General features: G+C 45.4%; 1 protein-coding gene across 2 annotated transcripts in view; it reads right to left on the bottom strand.

The window, feature by feature from the left end:
* WWP2 (WW domain containing E3 ubiquitin protein ligase 2) overlaps window positions 1–20,126 on the bottom strand; it is a 165,639-nt gene that overhangs the window by 7,721 nt on the left and 137,792 nt on the right. For both annotated transcript variants that reach the window (XM_049863730.1, XM_049863731.1), the window contains 7 exons: window positions 13,229–13,403; window positions 7,170–7,224; window positions 3,366–3,447; window positions 2,739–2,867; window positions 2,049–2,124; window positions 1,659–1,730; window positions 1,364–1,452 (listed from right to left, as the gene is read on the bottom strand). In XM_049863730.1, the coding sequence (XP_049719687.1) occupies window positions 1,364–1,452; window positions 1,659–1,730; window positions 2,049–2,124; window positions 2,739–2,867; window positions 3,366–3,447; window positions 7,170–7,224; window positions 13,229–13,403 (678 nt within the window). The remainder of the gene's footprint in view (window positions 1–1,363; window positions 1,453–1,658; window positions 1,731–2,048; window positions 2,125–2,738; window positions 2,868–3,365; window positions 3,448–7,169; window positions 7,225–13,228; window positions 13,404–20,126) is intronic.

Here is a 20,126-nt window from a genome sequence, read left to right as displayed (position 1 = left end):
TCGCACACCCAAGGCCCTTGCACTTGCCCTCCCGTCGCCCCAGGCCCCAGCACTGTACCCCTTCCCATACTTTCACACATGCATCTGAACCAACACCCATGCCTTAGCAGCTGTGTGCAACCACGGTACAAGCCTCATGGCTTAAGCTAAACCAGCAGGGAGACATCCCAAGGGGGCCAGTCCCTGCTGCTGGGCTGTCTGTGGCTGGGCAGACGAGGAGTCCTTCGATGCAGAGGGTGCCCCGGTATCCTGTCCGTGGTTCTACCCTGTGGTAGAACAGCATGACGTAACCTACCATAGGGTAAAACCACTGGCAGGACACAGAGAGAGAGACACACACAGAGGGCGGGAGCCACACCAGAAGCCCACCAAGCAGAGCCTGGAGAGAAGGTCACCACGGAAAAAAAGAACAATCAATCCATGTGGGCAACGCAACCAGCAGACAGAGAACCAGAGCCAGTCAACCCAACACCAAGCAAGAAGACATCCCCACACCATGAGAAGTCAGTGGGCTAATAGTCACCACCGGCCCTTCTGCCCCACCATCCAAGGCAGCATTTCTCCAGAGTCTGTTCACTCTTTCAGGTGGACTGAGGTGAGGGCAAAACAATGCTTTGGGGCTCTTTTTATAGTTCTGTTAGTGGTTTTAATTTTATTTACCCTGTACACATGACATGCAGCCTAGTATTGATCAAGGCCTTGAAATTTTCACACAGGTTATACATGTCAGGTATACGCTGAACCACTCTAGCTTCGTGTGCCTGGCTGCCTCAAGAAAAACCCAGGGTCGATTTTATGGGACAGCCATGAAGCACTGATATCCAGCCACTGCATCCTGTCCAGCTGTACTGGTTAATGAAGTATAGAGATGATTACACATTGGGTGATAAAAGAGCCTTGGAGCCCTGGGAGCACAGTGGTTAAGAGCTTGGCTGCTAACCAAAAGGTCTGCAGTTCGAATCCACCAGCCACTCCTTAGAAACCCTATGGGGCAGTTCTACTCTGTCCTATAGGGTCACTATGAGTCAGAATCCACTCGACGGCATTGGATTTGTTTTTTTTTTTTTTTCCCAAGAGCCTTTGTCCCAAGCCCCTTCCTCAGGGATCCTCAGTGCCCCCATGATCCAGTAACTAAAGGGTTAATGCCTAGCCCAGCAGGGGACCAGGGCTCTGCTCAAGCACTCATTCTGACTGTCCATACAGACTGTTAAGTATTTTGGATGCCATGCCTACTCTTGAGGGTACGGGGGCAACAGGAGCGCTTTGGAATGAACCTGAGCAAGGAGGAGCAGCTTTCTGGCCATGGGCCCCACAGATAGGAGCAGAAGGGGCACCACGACCCTCTGAGGGCACGTGAGCTCACCTGGCAATGCCTCCGTAGTCCAGGCCCTCCTCACCGCGCATGATGATATAGAGCCGGCGGCGCAGGTCGTAGGGTTTCATGTTCATGATCTGGGGAGACAGTCTCATGAGCAGCCTGCCACCCTCCCTTCCACAGCAGGCTGGGAGCAGGGGTTGGGAAGGGACAGGGGACTACAGGGTCTCCAGCAGACACCAGTCACCAAGGCCCAGGACTTGGAAACTCTACAGTGTGAGTTTAACAGGTCACGTGACAGAAAATGGGGTAGTGGAAGGAGGGCTTTTTATTTCTCTCTCACCTGTTGGAAAGAATCCTCAAAAAGAGTCTGCCTGGAAACGCTGATCTTCACATGGCTGGGTAGAGCATTTGACTGAAAAGAAAAGAAAAAAAAAACTCAAAGCAGGGCCTCAAGTGGTAATACTCAATCTAGACTACTGTCTGTATAAAGTGCATCGCCACAGTCTACAGAGGGAAAGCTTAGTCCCCCAGAAACAGAAGCTAACTTCCTTGAGCCCTGTCTTCTATTAAAATAGACTGAGACGTCCTCAGACAAGAGCTCAGGGTCAGATTAGTGACTTGCCTTCACCTAAGCCTCAGACACCCCAGTTCCTGCTGCGGGGCTGCCAAATCATGCTGAAATCACTCAATAACTCTACCTGCCTCAGGAGGTCCCAGAACAAGAACTCACATGGCAGAGAAAGCGGAACTGGTGATACTTCCACCGAAAACTTCGGTCATAGGCGCCTGGGGAACCTTGCTTCGTCCTGGGAAGAGCAAAAATGTTCTGGAATCCATGTGATTTCTCAAAAACTAGTGATTTATTTTTGTTAGCCCTAAGGAAAGCTGATGCTGTGTTAACGTAAAGACGAGTAAAATAAGGCTTCAAAAAGAGGAAGTGATTGCCATTAAGACCCTCTGCAGATTTGAAGACTAGAAATTTGAAAGCTAGAAATAAATCCAGACCTCTTGCTTTTAGAGAAATACCACTGGTATTACTCTGAACAAACAGGGTCGCCTCTTCCTCCACAACCCCATTACTGTGACCTCAAATTTGGCCACGAGAGGGTGGTAAAAAGCTGTACACGCCACACACACACACACACACACACACACACACATGCACGCACGCACGCGTGAAGCCTGCCTCCTTGAGCCCACTGGCAGAATTAGCCGTGCTGATAGATATCAAGGAAACCCTGATGGCGTAGTGGTTAAGTGCCCCAGCTGCTAACCAAAGAGTCAGCAGTTTGAATCTGCCAGGCACTCCTTGGAAACTCTATGGGGCAGTTCTACTCTGTCCTATAGGGTCATTATGAGTCAGAATCGACTTGACGACACTGGTTAATTGACATCAACGTCGTCCATGGAAAGTCCTTACCCAGATTCAAACCCCGGGCGAGGATCCTTAAAGGTGGTGGTGCGAGTATTGTGGTCCACAAAATATCGTACCCCCTCACTGGTGTATTTCATCTCCCACCCTGGGGGCAGAGCTGGCTCCTGGATCATCCTGGAAACACAGGAAGAGATGTGTTAAGGATGGAGAGGTGAGGTCCTCAGTACCCTGCACACTTTCTGCTTTCGCCCATGCTCTGCAGGGCCCATGTACCTGGCATGACTCAAGTCGTGAGGACATTTCTGCAGCAGAGAGGTCTCTTATGATCCCAAGGCCAAAGAACCAGCCCTAGTAGATGGCACTGGCCTGCATGGCCATCAGCAGTGCTGAGACACCAAGTGTCCCAGACTACTTCTCAAGGGTAACAGGGCCCTCAACCTTTTTGGGATCAAATGATGGGCAGCCTGAACAATTAGTACAGAGGCTAGCAGGCCACCCTTCATCCACCAGGGACGTCAATTTAAGGAGAACTTTCAAGCTCTCCTTAGGCCCATACTACATTGTGAGGATCTCGGGGCACTTGTGCGTGCATGAAGACCCCGAAACATGGGCCCCGTAAGATAAACGCAGTCTAAGGCCACTCCTGGCCCTCCCCGCAGCCCAAGTCCTCACCCCTGAGTCCGAGGGTCCTCCCACTGGGTAGTGCGGGTGTTATGGTTCACGTAATACACCCGTCCATTGTCCTGCCTCTTCTCTGCCAGGGGAGGAGAAAGAAAAGAGAACAATCAGACTGAACCATCTGCAGCACGTGTCTTTTTCCCTCCAGCTTCCACCTCCTGGGTGCTGGGTCTGAATTTCTGCTTCTGACCCAATCTGTTAGAGAAGTTTGACCAGTAAAAGGCTGACTCACTCACATCTGTCACCGGGAAAAAGAACAAAGAGAATCTTTCCCTGTTGGGGGTGGGAGTGGGGTTGGTATATGAATTTTCAACTCAAGAACAAGTATTGTCTTTGGTTGCTTTGTTGGTTGGAGGGAGGGGGTGGTGTGGCAACACAGAGGGGGAGCAGCCAGGCTGAAACCAGGGAAGTAATTGTATCCAGCTGTGTGCAAACTGGAAGCACAGCCAGCCTCCCTCTGTCCCAGCCCCCACTCCCATTACCCCCCCACCCCAGGCTGTCATGGCTCATCTCAGGACCTGCCACCACTCCATCCACTAGATACAGCACACCCAGGTGCCTCTGTCCCATAAAGCAGGGTCATTAGGCTTTACAGCTCTCTGATCAGTACTCTGGACCACAGGGCCCATGCGCCTTCCCTGTTACCTCTTTTCTCCTGCTTGAAGGCTAAGTTTTGTTCCAAAACTCTCACAACCCAGTGAAACCTCTATGTGGCACATGTGCAAATAAATTACTGGGGCTGTGGACACAGACAGTGCCCATCTTGTTCTTACACCTAAGTGTGTGCTTAGGAGACAGGGCACACTCTTTGTCTCTTCTGGACACTCCTTATTCTCGTGCCCTTTGCTGGGTCACTGACAATGGCTCGGGGGTTAAGAGAGGGAGTCTGGGCTCCAGGTACAGACCTAACTCTAGCTGCTGATTCTGTACCTTGAAAAGAGTTAGAAAGGGCAGCCTGTCTCCTCCAGGTGGATGGGAGGCAAAACTAGAGGCGGGGCCCTGAACTCAAGGGGGGGTCCCCTCTCCCAGAAGTTCCTGAGCCTTCAAATTTGTTTATAACCTGAGAACAAACAATGCTAATGGCCCACCCTCTTCTATGAAGACAGGGTGAAATTAAATAAAGAAGAGTAATCCGTTCCAGAAGCTACAGGGAAGCCAGAGTTGAAAAAAGAGAACTGGGGAGACCAACCCCTTCCCCCTCAAGAATTAGGCATGTTCCAGGTATCAACCCACGGTCCTGGCTTCTCTCCAACTCCCTATTTTACCTGGTAGCCATTATTTGACCGAAATTCTTAAAACACAGACAAATGGAAAAGAGGTGCCTGGGAACTGTTATAGAGCTATGACCACCTCAAAATTGGCATGTGACTGTCCCGCATGTGACTGTCCCATAGAAGGAAAGCTTTCCAAGAGGTTTCTGAGGGCAGGCGGGGCTGCTCCCAGCCCAGAAGCTAGTGCTTTGAACTAGATCCTCCAAGTCGCTCTGCCAAGGGCCAAGGCCAAAGCTAACCACCAGGCTGGGGGGTCTGTCTAGCCGATCTGAGGCCTGCACCCTCATTTCTGGCACTGCCTCCTGCATGAGTGCCTCTGGCGGCTCAGTGGAACTACTCAGCTGCATACAATTTCATAGTTTGGGAGCAGGGAACATCCTTAAATGAGCAGCCAGCACAACCTCATTTTAGGAGGAAACAGACCTGAGGGGATTCCATCCCATGCCGAGGGTCACGGCTGCTGAGAAGCAGATGTGGATCTAAACTGGTGTCTCTGACTCCCAGGCCAGTCATGAGGAGAACACCATGGACTTTCTTCAAAGAGCAGAGAGAGACCCAGGAACTAAGAGCAGGAGGAATACCAGTCGACTCTGAGAGCAGGCTCACGGTAAATGTCATTCATATTTGGTGTTGCTACTGTTTCTGTTCATTCTTAACCATCCCTGGGGAAGGGTCACAGCACCAGGCAAGTCAACATAAAGCCCAAAAGGATTTGTGATTAAAAATGTTCTCTGGCCCTCGGCCAGCATGCTCTTCTCCCAGTTTTCTGCCATTCCAGTCTTATGTGTTTTCAAATCTCTACAACGGTTATTATTTGGTGACCATCATTTAGCAGAAGTGGTACAGAAATAAACTCTTGTCTGGGCTACACCACCTGCCTCTACAGAGCCAGAAACAAACTCAGGGTCCCTGGCTCTAGGTCATACTGTCTACTGGCATCGCAAATTCTTGTTTAATCGGATGAGTTTTTCCCTACCTAGGGAGGCATCCTAAGTGTTTAACAGTCTCACATTTGATTTCCTGCCAGTATTTGAGATACCAATTTCATCAGTTCAGGGAGACGGATGGGTCATCTGTGTGCATAAGGGATTTCCTAGCTGAAAATCAAGAAATGTGTGGAACCTTCATTAGCTGATATCTTCCACAAGACAGACTAAAAGGCACCCATTTAGAGCTCTGGAATCAGGGGTAATTCACTAAGTGATACCCTGTAGGTCCAAGGGACTTGATGCAACCTCTTAAATTACTACCAGGGAGTAGTTGTTTCTACACTGAGAGGATCCAGCCCAAGAGCGAGATGCTTTTCCAGGCTGATGCTTATTCTATCATTGTCAGCTCCCTAAGTGCACATTTCTCCATCCTTGTTGGCGAGTGCATCTCCTTCCAATTTAATACCATCTGTGAACACCTCCAAACCAGTATTTACTGTGTTCTACTGACCTAACAAATAAATTACCCCCAGCACATGCTGATTACTGCAAAAACTGCCCTCTGCCATCTTCAGCTCTGAGGGACTTTTGCAGTATTGCCCAAAGCCCTGCCCCAGCTCAGAGAGCTGCAGAAGGTGCTGAGTCTTGCCATCTCTAATGACGCCTGTTTGCATGGCCACTCCTTCCTAGAATAGCCAGAAAGTCCACAATCTCTTCCAAGCCCTGCATGTTCATCCCCCAACTCACTTACTAACAAATCCCAGGAAAACTGGGAATAAGCAAGAGGCAGTTACCAATGGCAAGGAGAAGAATCCAGTGAACCAACAGTATGACATTATTAACCAGAAATGATGCACTTTCATAGAGTTACCACCCAGCGCTCTCAAATCTCTTATCTGCTTCCCTTTGGCCTCTTTCACAGCTGTGTCACAAGTAAAGAGGTGGCTTCCATTAGTCAAAATTGGGCTGAAGTCTCCCACCATCTCAGCTGCAAAGAAAGGTTTGTTAAGGAGGCTCCTTCCACTCTGACAGTCACAGGCCTGAAACAAATCCATTTGGGAATCAGAGAGTTAAAATGGCTTAGTCGGTGTTAGGATGGTTCCATGAGTAGACACTTTGAAACTCAGGCCCTGGACCCAACAGTCCCACCGCTGCTCTGGGACTTCTTTCGTAGGGTCACATTCCTTTAGCTTTGGCAGGTGAATGTTACAAGGCACCAAACCAAACCAAACCCAGTGCCGTTGAGTCGATTCCGACTCATAGTGACCCTATAAGATAGAGTAGAACTGCCCCATAGAGTTTCCAAGGAGCACCTGGCGGATTTGAACTGCCGACTCTTTGGTTAGCAGCTGTAGCACTTAACCACTACGCCACCAAGGTTTCCTTACAAGGCACAGGACAGCTCAATCCCTTTCCTAACCTTCCAGCTCCATCGCCTGTAGTTGCTCTGGCTGGCCATCACCAGAGAATGTGCCGGAGAGTAGCCAAGTAGGGGACCAAGGGCTAGGAGTGAGGAAGGTACACAGGAGAAGAGGGCAGAGAGTCACAGAGCACCGGCCGAGGGAAGGCTGAGGGCGCAGAAGTAGAACAGTACTTACCCCAGCCAGGAGGGAGGGGGCCCAGTGGATCATGGTCGGTCGAAGCACTCGAAGACTAAACACAAGAAACACAGTAGAACACAAATTTAAAAAAAAAAAAAAAGCCACCGGTTAAAAATAAATTGATAAATAGAACTAAAAACGCCAACAACTCATTTCCACATTTTAGCACTTTGTAGAGGACACAGTAGGCCTTAGGTGGCATCTGCTACTCTCAAAATCTTGAAGAAAAAGAAAAACCAAAAAAGGACCCTGCACACCGAGGGCCCAGCTAGGATTTGGAGAGGGTGGAGTGAGGGGGAGGAAGAGGTGCGCAGATGAAGGTGGGCCAGGGCTGCGGAGGCAGGGAGCTGGCGAGCAATAGCCAGAGGGCTCAAGAGCAAGGCTTCCTCAGCCGTGCCTCTGCACAGCTCCTGCTCGCGGCGGCCAAGGCGACTGAAATCACCACCACCTCCAACTTTCTCCAAGAACCACACACGGGAGGGGAAAAAATATCGCAGGCCTTTCCAATGAAATCATTCCCACAAGCCCTGCCCACGCCCAGAGCTTCCTGGCTGGGGCCTGGCCTTCCTCCACCTCCGCGTCCAGCCTCCACCTCCCTTCTTGGTAAGTTGGGAGAGGGAGAGAGCAGGGGTGTGCAGCATCAACCCAGACTGAGGGGACATTCATGCCCCTCGCCCACGGGCCTCTCCCCCAAGCCCCTCACCTCCCCCAGGAATGTTTTCCTTCCCCTCACAAAGCACCTTTCTTCTCCCCCTGCCTGAACCTGAAGCTGCTCAGTGTTCTGTGTTTGCGTTACTGGAAGGCTGGAGAGGTGGCTGGGGGCCGGCTAGCAAGAGAGAAGGGGAGACAGGAGAAAAGAAGGGGGAGCTGACTCCAGGACTTCAGGGTCACTGTTTACATTAGAACACCCCCCACCCTGCCTAATTCTGCTGTGAGGTCCCCAGGGGAAGGCTGCCATGGACCAAGAGCTCTCATATCCTGTGGGGAAGGGGGTGCTGTCAAAAACTTCTCCTGGTTAAATAAAACAAGTATTGTTCCACTCTTTCGTTCTCCTTTTCTGAAGCAGTTTTATTTCACTTACTAAAATTTAATCGTCATATTAGGGGATCAGGTTCTAAATGCAGACTTCAGGCTGCCTGGCTGGCCCTGTCTGGGGACGACGGAGCCACACATGGGCAGAAGGATGAATGAAGCTCAGTCTGGGCTTGAGAAAACATTGGGAGAACTCAACTGCCAATGAACCCCCTTTCACACCCTCCCTCCACCCCCAGCTGAAAGGACAGAGAAACTTTCTTTCCAAGGTGGCAATACAGGCTCCTCTTCCAAACAAGTTCCAACAAAGACATTTAAGTTTTGAAACCATAGGTTCCTTGATGGGACAGAGCCCCCTTTCAGCAAAGGACCTCCTACCCATGCAGAAGCAAACTGCCTGAAGGTGGGGAAAGCTGGGCTTGTCCTTGGCTAAGGGCACATTATCACCAACCTCTAGGACATGCTTCAAATCTTATGCCACAATTCAGATTTGACTGATCATGACTGAACAAAATCTCCCAAATTCACAGGGGTGGTTTTGGGGGCGAGGGATTCCATAAAGTCTAAGTTCCTCCAACTTTGTCTTGTAGTCAGTACATAAGAACAGTGACTATAAAAACATTTGGCAACAGAAGGAAGGTAACTACAGATGTGCAAACATATATATTTCAGATAATGAAACCAAATAAAATGCAGTTAGTTTAAGTACCGAGAGATAGCAGTGCCCTGGCAAAAGGGAAGAACTACAGAAAAAGTCATTTTAAGGCACTAGAAGAAGTAGCATTTGGTGCAAAGTTGTGTGATACTTCAGACCTTTCTTTGGAATGAGTAGATAACCTCCCAGCATAAAGAGCTCAGGGGCTCTGAAGGCAAATCGGCACCAAAGGGGCTTCAGTGGGCTTACAGTCATCTTTTGCTTAAGTTTACAAATGGACAGATCAAGAGGTCTTTCTTGACAGCCTCCATGGCCAGCATTGAACTGGGAACTAAAAAATATTATCAGGGTTTTCTTAATCCTTGCCTTTTTTTTTTTTTTTTAATACCCCAAACTCCATACAATGTCGCCTATCTCTGATGAAAGTAGACCTGATAGCGGAACAGTTTAAGTGCTCAGTTGCTAGCCAAAGGTTGGCAGTTTGAACCCACCTAGCAGCTCCTCAGGAGAAAGACCTGGCAGTCTGCTCCCATAAAGATTACAGCCAAGAAAACCCTACTGGGCGGTTCTACTCTGTCACATGGGGTCACTATGAGTTAAGCAACTCGACAGCACCCAACAACAACATCTTTCACTTTAGTGGTTTTTTTAAAAAAAAATTTCCTTGGTATCCTCCCATTCTCACCCTAACAGATCCCTGCCCGACAAACCTGTAAGAAGGAGAGAAAAGAGGAGCCAGATAGGCAAGGGAGAGAGATATCAATAAACACAAGCCACATGTGAAATCTGAATCAATGAAAGCTGGCAATCACAGTGATTTCACTTCTTTTAGAGTCAAAGCAAAACACTTGAGTGTATATTAAGTATTTCTTCTCGAATGTACACAATACAGTTTGAAAAATAAAAAAAAAGAGAGCCAGAAGGAAGGATGTGAACAGAAGCCAAGGAGAAACAAAAAATAAGACCTATACACATCATGGCCAGAAAAACCAAAACTCGAAAACCTCACACCTCTAATGAAACAACGAATTGCCCCTTCTTCTCTTCTACCTCTCTCTTCTAAAAAGAGAGATCTCAAAGTATTACATGGAGTACAGCTGGAAAAGCACCGAGGAAGAGGGGTTGGGGGAGATGGCAGTCAGAAGAGAGATCCTAGGATGTGGAGGGGCTCTGAGAGACAAGACAGTTTCCTTGGAACTGAGACGAACACTGTTGAACAGTTTTCCCCGGTAACAGGCCCCGGCTTGAGAGATACGGGGTACAGGCCAAGAGCCAGAGAGCTCATGTGAGTTCAAGTCCCTTGGGGACCAAGCACAAAGTTCCAGTAATATTTTAAGATACAAACTCAGAAATAAAGAATGTCTAGCAAATACAGCCGAGGGCAAGAAAGGCTCTGGGAAGGGCATAAAGGTTACAGTGTGGAAGGCAGGCTCATTTTTTTCAGGATGAGTCAGTGGACGCAGAACAAAACCCAGGTGGCTTGAGAATTCACTCCAAGGTGCTCTCTGCAGAGTAAAAGACAAGTTGTCTGTTTCTGAATAGTGTAATTTGGATTCTACAAATTAGGGGCCCCACAGTGATTTGCTTCAGTGGTAGACACTGGCTACCTTCTTTAGTTATTAGGGGAGAAAGAAAGGAATAGTCAAGGAAGAGGTGACACAGAAATAGCTGTGCGATGGGTCCTGTTACAACAGCACAAAGCCCTCAACTGGGCACCCTCAAGGGACCACAGCAGGAACACGAAACAGAGGGAAAAGTAAAACTGCTAAGGTGAAACAAAACAAAAATGAGCATGATGATCACAGGCAACAAAAGCATAATAGGGAGCTAGGAAAACATGTCAGAAATAAGGCTAACAATAATTTCGAGAAATTGAGACGGTGTGTGTTGAGGCAGACATCAGAAAGGAATTGTGGGAGAGAGTGCAATCTGGGATTCCCTTGATTTCCATTTTGAACTGTATTTCGTGTTCTCTGCAGGGCACCAAAGAAGAACAAGGTCTCAGTCAAGCCCAAAAAGAGGAGGAGGGGAAGTCGCTACCATAGTATCAGCTCTTAAGTCTTTCGAGTCAAAGCCTGGGCCAAAGCCAAACCCCAAAATAACTATATGAAAGCAACCCTTCTTACTTGTAACCAGGACATGGCACCACAGCAAACAAGAGGAGAAAACCAAATTCAAGGGGGGAGGAAAAACCAACAGAGAGACATTGAGAACAGACCAAAATAAGATTCCTACCACATTTTTTCAATATGAGTCTTGTTTCACGGAGAAAAGGTAACCCTCACCTCCACCCAGAGCCCTCTTAAATCCCCAACTGAACTGAGGGAACCATCTTAAGAGTACTCAGAAAGAAATTTGTTTAGCGTTTAATTTTCACTTATAGGGACCCTCAGAGTCAATGTTCTACCTCTGCAGGCCAAGAATGATGTTGATAAAATGACAGTGGCAGGCGAGAGGAATGAATGCTCCAAAAAAGACCAAGCAGATGTAAGTTCAAAAATCCCACAATCTTCTGTTTTCCACACCAAATATTCCAGTCAACCTACAGAAACTACCTGGAGCATGGTGGGGAAGGAAAAAAATTCCATTTAGTGGCTTTATTTATTTATTTTAATTACAGAAGTTGATTAAGCAGGGAGACAAAGCCACGTGAAACGCCTAAAATATGTCTTTGCCTCTATGTCAAAGGACAGATCAAGGAAGAAAGATGCCCCAGACCTTCCCAGTTTTACAACCACAACCATCCAAGAAAATGGCAGACCAAGACTTTGGGGCCCAGCTCAAGAGGAGCCATCTCTGAAATGCACAGAATGATCAGATTCCATCCACTTTTGAAATATGCCAGAAAAGAATGCCAGGCACATGTGACAGGAGTTGTGGGGTGGGAAGCTTGGCAAAACTTGCACAGCTCTGCCCTGGGTAAGACCACCAGAGCCTGGGTTGTAGACAGGCTTTATAGTTGACTTTTCTGCTCACTCATACCCAGGAACAAGCAATAAGCCCCCACAGACAAAAAAAGGACGAGCTAGCCATATGAGACGCTAAAACGCCTTGTGGCTTCTAGTGTAACTCCTGCTTTGGGTAGGAAATGAAGAGCTGCAGATGAAGGTAAAACCAACAACAAATGTTACTTAATTAAATGGAATTAAAGATTTTCTGGATATCTAACTAGGGTCAGAGCCAATTTAGAAATGTGTTGTGGGGTGAAAGTTCATTTCAAATAGAAAGGATGTTATACGTACATGATTAAAATTCATAGTCCAGCTCAAAAAATTTCCAATTGGAAATACACTGCATCCCGTGCTAGTTATGCTGCAGAGGCCAACTTTCTAGGTTAAGGTATGCTGAGAAAATAAAATCAGAGTTCCAACTGGGAATCCCACCTCTCTCTGCCAGAGGCTGCGCTGGGCTCCCCCCAGCTCCAGGTCACCAGTGGAGGCTCTAGTGGGATGGGAGGGCTCCTAAAGTGACACAGTATGGGAGACCATTAGACAGTTAACTTGGGACCAGAGCATCCTGGATTCTGAACTAGGAAATGTAAATGCTATTCTGTAAGTAATGACCACAGAGGTTTTGAGCCAGTAAAGTGATGTGATGACAGTGATATTTGCAGATAACTCTGGCAAGCAGAGAAAATAATTCAGAGGTTGCCCTAACAATCCAGATGGGAAGAAGAAAAGGAAAACTAACTACAAGGTAGAAGGCTGATGTAGACCAGGGCTTGGCAACCTTTTTCTGAAAAGGGCAAGATAGGAAATATTTTAGGCTTTGTGGGCCATTTGGTCTATTTCGACTACTCAATTCTGCTGTTACAGTGCAAAAGCAGTCACAGACAATATATAAATGACTGGGTGTGGTATGGATGTGTTCCAATAAAACTTTATTTATACAACCAGGTAGTAAGCCAGTTTGGCTCACAGGTCATAGTTTAGACCCCTGATCTAAATGAACTTTAAGGTCCCTTCCCTCATTGAAAATCTGTCGGATAATGAAGATCAGAAGAAAGATGGTAGCAATGGAAAGAGAAGGATTTGGGTGACTGCTTTAATCAGGAAAGGTTTGGTATGGAAGAATTCAAAGCTGACCTGGAGGTTTCAGTTCAGGGTAAATAGACTTGAATGGAGGGGCCAGAAGAGAAAGCCAGTTTTCAAAGGAAGATGGTGAATTCCATTTCAGACATGTTGACTCCTTAAACATAGGGTCTGAACATTGAGTTACTAAGTTAGAAACAGTGGAATTTGAGGAATTTCACTGTGATGGGTAAAATTTCCAGGTCAGAACACCTTTTTGTCTGCTTCCCAAGCAGGTCAGTGGAGAACGTGGGAGGCTGCACATTCAAAAGGACTGGGAGGTTCTCCTGCCCTCTCACCTGGTAGAGGAATCTTTGGCTGAAGTGCTGCATGGCCCCCTGGAGCTGATTCCGCTGTGACTGCCACTGCTCGTAGTTCCGCACATACTCCGCTGTAGGGCGCTGCCAGGTGGTGGTCCGAGTGTTGTGGTCCACATAATAAAACCTGCCTCGGGGATCCGTACGTTTTTCCCAGCTGGAAACATTAAACTCAAAATTAATACAGTGACCAGCTCCCCCCCCCCCCCACCCCCGCCTCCCCGCAAACTCCAGAGAAGGCTCAAGATGGCAGGCAATGAGGGACTGAGGGAGAATGAAGTTTGGTGTCTGGCACAGCAGCTTGGCTGCTCCAGGGAGGCACAGCCACACAGGCCTCAATCATGGAGGCTTCTGAGTTTATATGATTGTAGCAGACATTTTTGGTTGCTTCACAACAACCAATCCCTCCTAGCTCCTGATTCCATTTAGAGGTGGGTTTGGTTTTTTGGTTTGGTGGTTCTGGGGAAGGTGGCTCTACCCCCACCCCCAGAGATGAACTGTTGATTAGACCAGGAGTGGGCATATGACCTATGCTGGGATAATCAGAGAATCTCAGGACTTTTGCTGAGAACTCTGGGAAAAACAGCCTCTCTTCCTTGCTGGATATGGCTGAGAACGCATGCAGTCCTCAGAGCCACTGGCTGCCATCTTGGACCAAACACAATATTAAATTAACCTAGTGGATAACAGCAGAAAAATGGAAAGAAGTTGGCCCCTTAGTGATCTTGTTGAGTCAAACTTCACTTGAAACGAGGATCTATATCTACAGTTTTCAGTTAAATGAGCCAGTAACTTCCCTTCATTATTTAAGCCAATCTAGATGCAGTTTTTTGTTACCTACAACTAAAACTACCCTGATATAAAGCGTCAATGAAAACATCTTGCGTGGTTATGAGAAGAATTGGTCCAAAAAACAGCAGGACTGATGGTGAAGCAATCTCTTCCAAGTTGGTCCTAAAATACCCATGGCCAAGACAGGGCTAGGACAGGAGGTAAAAATTCTCAGCTGCGCTTGGTGGGTATAACTTGATTTCCACACACACAGGGAAGAAGTAATCAAAAGAAAGTAAGAAAAGGAACTTTCTGGGGTGATGGAAATGTTCCACATATTGATAGCATGTGGGTCACATGAGCATATGCACTGGTCAAACCTTAGCAAACTATACATGAGATCTGTGCATCTCACCTCAATTAAAAAAATAAAATAGAAAAGTTGAACCTATCCAAGCCTCCACATCTAACTACCAGTTTACAGGAAAGACAAGGGATAGGGGAACATGTCAGACACTACCACAGGTCACAATTAGCCACATCCAGAATATGAAGAATTCTATAAGACAAATATATAGGTTCTTCAACAAATAAATGGTCTGAAAGAAATAAGGACAGGAAGAGGAATTTATAGATTAAGAGAGACTTAGAGACTTATTAGTTAAAAGCAATGTGTCAATCTTGGGTTTGGATCCAAATCAAACAAAGTATAAAAACATGTTAAAGATAATTGGCAAAAACAGAACACCAACTGGGTACAATATGACCATAAGTAAATATTGTTATTTCTGTTGGGTAGGATGATGGTATTGCGGTTTAGCCTTTAAAAAAAAAAACAACCCTTCATCCATTAGACATCTGTTAAAGACATATATGATGTACTTATGGGTCAAAGGATAATGATGTCTGAGATCTGCTTTAAAATACACCAGCTTCTCCACTCAAAAGGTGGAGGGCCGATGAAACAAAATGTTATTAATTGTTAAAACCAGACGAAGGTTACCAGGGGTCCATTGTACTGTTCTCTCAACTTTGGTGTATGCTTGAAATTTTCCGTTTTAAGTCTGAGAGTGAGAGAAAGCAAGAAAAAGATATAACTGAAGAAAACAGAATTAATGCAGTGCAAAAGGAATCTAATAGGAATTATATCGTATGATTCCAAAGTGTAAGAGAATTTTTGTTCCCTAGCTATGTCACTCCGAAGACTAAGGTGCACCTGACCCAAGCCATGGTATTTTCAATCCCATCATATGCGTGTGAAAGCTGCACAATGAATAAGGAAGACCGAAGAAGAGTTGAGGATTTTGAATTGTGGTGTTGGCAAAGAATATTGAATATACCATGGACTGCCAAAAGAATGAACAAATCTGTCTTAGAAGGCAGCCAGAATGCTCCTTAGAGGCAAGGATGGCGAAACTGCGTCTTACATACTTTGGACATGTTGTCCGGAGGGATCAGTCTCTGGAGAAGGACATCATGCTTGGCAGAGTACAGGGTCAGCAGAAAAGAGGAAGACCCTCTACGAGGTGGATTGACACAGTGGCTGCAACATGAGCTCAAGCATAACAACGACGGTAAGGATGGCGCAGGACAGGGCAGTGCTTCATTCTGTTGTGCATAGGGTCGCTATGAGTCGGAACTGACTCTATGGCACCTCACAACAACAACAATAACAACAGCTATGTTCTCATTTTGTCTCTTCTGAATTCTTACATTACTTGGCTATTGTGCCTCAATCTGGTACCTTCTTCTATTTTCTGGTAGCCTCCAAATGACTTTTTAGCCACCTCTTCAATGACCCTTTTCAACTCGTCACCTCCCTAAAGTGGCTTCTCCTCAACCAGTTCCCATTCCCATGGTCACCTCGCAGATTTAGTCTGGATTTGGCTTTAGACTGCCTTACCTTCATGATCTACTGTCATATAGGATTCAACTAAATGTCACAGCTCTCTCCCCAAACCTGAGTCTTTTCTTCCCAGGCTACCTCATGTCAGTCACCCTCTCAGAATAAAACTGTACCATGTTTCCTGACTCAAATTCCTTTCCCAATGACATCAGTAAGTCACCCAGCCTGGGTGCTTTCTTTTTTATGGTCTCCTTATTCTTGCCCTTCCATTTCTACATCTACATCTGTTATCACCTAATGCCTGAACTACTGCAATAGTCTATGAACTAATCTCCCCATTCCAGCCCAGCCTATAAAGACTGTAACCATACTAAATTGACCTCTTATGTGATGCTCCTGATCAAAAGCTTCAACTGGCTCCCCACTGCCCTTGAGTCAAAATCTTTTAGGACTTAACAACAATCTAGCATCTTCCCACTTTTCCCATTACTACTCTAAACTAGTGATTTGTTTACTTATTTTTATCAAATAAATCATGTATATATAGTTTAAAAAGTTAACTAGTATTGCAGGCCTTATCTTGAAAATCAGTGGTCTCCTGACCTACCTCTCCCCACTGCTGATTCTTGCTCCCTAAAGGTAACCACTTTTAACCCTCAGCTGCTGCTTCCAATATTTATACCCATATTTCCAGACAACATGTTCATTCTATTATTTCTTGATTTTTGCCATCTTATATTATTATGGACTTTCCACTACCAAAGATGAGGATGTAATTTTCATATTCACCCCAACACAAATGCTGCCCTCTCCTCATTCTTCTAATACAGAAAATTATCATTTTTAATAAATCAATATTCAGTTTGTATTATGACTATGTAGATAGTATTCACAGCTGAGCCATACAGGATAATGTAAATACATTTCCTTTCTTACATAACATTTTTGCTTTTTTTCTTTCCCTGAAATAAGACTTCCTTGTTTTGTCTGCTTGGTTTTCAAGAACTTACCATTTCACTCCCAGACTCTGATAGGATAGGTGGCCTCTGAGTGTCATTTATGTCTTGGCAACATCTCTCCTTTTCATCTTTCATCTAATGTGGACAGTTGTCTCCCAGGCCTGTCCATATTATTGTCCTGAGTCATCTTCCTCTTGTGAACTCCCTTGGCCCCTCTCCCGGGTTAAGCCCTCCATATCCTGCATTCCATATCATCCTCTTTCTTGGTTTCCTCCTGTCTGGTAGAATACATTATCCGGTAACTTCTGGAGAAGGATGTATCCAAGCTGAATTGGAAACCATGCATGTCTGAAAATGCTTTTCTTTCTACCCCTCATACTTGAGTATTAAAATGACGAAAATTCAAAATCTAGGTGGGAAAAAATTTCTGTCAGAATTTTGAAGGCTTTGTTCCATAGTTGCTATTGAGAAGAAGAACAGCATTCTGATTCCTGATCCTGTATATGTACCCTGTTTTTTCCCTTCTAGAAGCTTTTGAGATATTCCCTTGGCATTCTGAAATCCCATTAGGATGTGCCTTGGGGTGGGTCTTTTTTCATTCACTGGGCTGCGCACTTATGGGGCACTTTCTAATCTAGATATTATATCCTTTAGGTATGGAAATTTTCTTTTATTATTTGATTTTCCTATCCTCCATTTCTCTGTTCTCCCTTTCTAGAACTACGATTCAGATGTTGGATCTCCTGGCCCAACCTTCTAATTTTCTCATCTCCAACTTTATCTTTCAACCCTTGTATTAATTTTTTCTTTCTGCTGTTTATTACATATATAATTTCTAAAAGCTCTGTATGTTTTCTGCCTGGTCCTTTTTATGGTCTCCTGTTCTTGTTGCACAGGTACTATATTTTCTCCAAAATCATTGAGGATATTAATTATAGTTTTGTTTTACTTTTTGAAATTTTTTCAGCTCCCTATATAATTTTTGCCAAGGTCCTTTTTTCTGTCTGCTGATCCTTGGCTGTTCATTCCCATTTTAAAGGGAGCCACTAAGAGTGGGAGGAGGAAATGGGGAGGTATTGCTTAAGGGGTACTGACTTCCTGTCAAAGGCGATGAAACAATTTGGAAACAGTGGTGATGATTGCACAATGGAATTAAATGGAACTAAATTTGCTGAATCATACATGTAAAAATAGCTTTGTTTTTGGCAAATGTTTTGTTATATATATTTAATCACGATAAAATAAAAATAAAGAATTAAAGGGGAAAAGTAAGCCACAAACTGCTGACTGGAAGCTCTGTGCACTGAGGTGGGGCTAGCTGCCTAGTAGGCTTCACTGCAGGGTGCTCAGGCAGAGGCCCCACTGTTCCACTAGAAGATTTTCAAATAAACCTGCAGCTCTTTTCCCTTAGACTGGGCACTTTTCCCAGCAAAAAACCCGCCAGTCTTTAGCCTGGGGATGGAACCCCACTGAACCCTATTTTTTTAGTTCACCCCTGCCTTTAGCTACTACAGCTACTACTATCCACAATTAAACTTTGATTAACATCTCCCATATGCTTCTTCTCCTCTTCCATTCCTTTATCATTGAGGGTTTACACTTTTTTATATACCTTATTGCCATTTTAAGAGTTTTGAGGAATGAATGAAAATAAACACATGTTCAGTCCACTTGCTTAACTAGTAGTCGCCTGTACTGATGAATTTCACAGTTCTAAGCAGCATAATCCCACCCGTTACTCCAGATGAACTTTTACTCGGTCACAGTACAGTATACAAAAGCAGAGCAGTGTTTGGAGGCCGAGTCGGCCCTTTCGCCCTCTTTGGTTCCAGCAGGCATCTCTACCAAACTGTAGGCTGGACATATTGGAAAATTTTTGTTTTACACGAACCGTCCACTCCAGCAAAACTGCTCCATGCACTGGCCCCTAAACATATCTTTTACATTCCCACACGCACAATGGGGCCTCCACTGTTCCGCTACCTGGAACTCCCTCCTCATATGTAAGTCCAGCCTTTCCTGCAAGACGAGTTTGATTTACTTCCTTCTGTGAGGATTTCCGCAAGCCCGTTGCTCTACAGTCATTGCTCTCCCTGCTCACTTCTACTCTGAACACCACCTCAGATTCGCTGAGGAACAAACTGCTGCATTCATTCTTAGTTACCAGGTCCTGGATAAAATCAAGGAACCTCCTACGGGTTTCCCATGGGTTTGACGTAAGAGGATGCCCTTGATAAAATGAATCCTTTGGCTCAATCTCACTCCTTGGTGACTGGGGTCTGCTGAATAATGGCTCCATCTGTAGTTTCAGAATTGCTCTCACCATTGTAATAGTTCCCTCAGGTGGAACTTTTCCCATTAATTAGCCATGAATGCTTAAGCTTTCAATCATCCTATTCTCTCTGGGTTCCCAACCATTACAAAGCAGAAGTAAAAGTCAGGGGCTCAAAGCTCTTTGCTTAAAACTCAAGAAGAATTAATAGGCTCAGCTGGGTGTAAAACTGAACCATCTCCCAGGAAAACATGAAGGAAAAAAAAAGAACCCATTGCCGTGGAGTCGATTCCAACTCATGATTGACCCTATAGGATAGTGTAGAACTGCCCCATAGGGTTTCCGAGGCTGTAAATCCTTATGGATCCTGCAAAGCGGCTGGTGAGTTCAAACTGCCAACCTTTTAGTTAGCAGCCAAACGCTTAACCACTGCACCACCAGGGCCTTCTGAAAACTCTCCTAGAAATAAGAAAACTTAATCTAGTGTCCGACCTTAAAACTTCAAGAAGTGCAATTCCTTGACCATACTTAGAAGACGAATATCTTTATTTAGATTCCATCCAGATGCTTACCAGGACAAGACCTACATAATTTACACACCAGATAGGTGAAGAAGTAGCAACCAGGAAACAGAGAGTCACTGCTGCTTTTAAACATACATGTAAATACATAAAGTACAAGTATACAATATGCACTGTTAAAAGTCAGTGCTTAATTTCTGAGATACTTGGGGAAACTGAATAGTGACTAGATATTTGATGATATCAAGGAAATACTGGAAATGATATTGTGGTTTTACTTTCTAATAAGAGAACATCTTTTTGAAATACATATTAAAATATTTATGGGTAAAGTTATATAATATCCAGGATTTTGCATCAAAATAATATAGAACAGGGAACAGGGGGTGGCTGAGAGTTATAGATCAGGGGTTGTCAGTTTTTTTTTTTTTTGGTAAAGGGCCAGGTCAGGTATTTTAGGCTTTGCAGGCCATATAGTGTCTGTCACAACTACTCATCTCTGCCATTATAG

This window comes from Elephas maximus, chromosome 21 (assembly GCF_024166365.1).
Source record: "Elephas maximus indicus isolate mEleMax1 chromosome 21, mEleMax1 primary haplotype, whole genome shotgun sequence".
In the NCBI taxonomy this organism is placed as follows: Eukaryota; Metazoa; Chordata; class Mammalia; order Proboscidea; family Elephantidae; genus Elephas; species Elephas maximus.
Note: the sequence above shows the minus strand (reverse complement) of the source record. Positions and strands in the feature narration are given on the sequence as shown.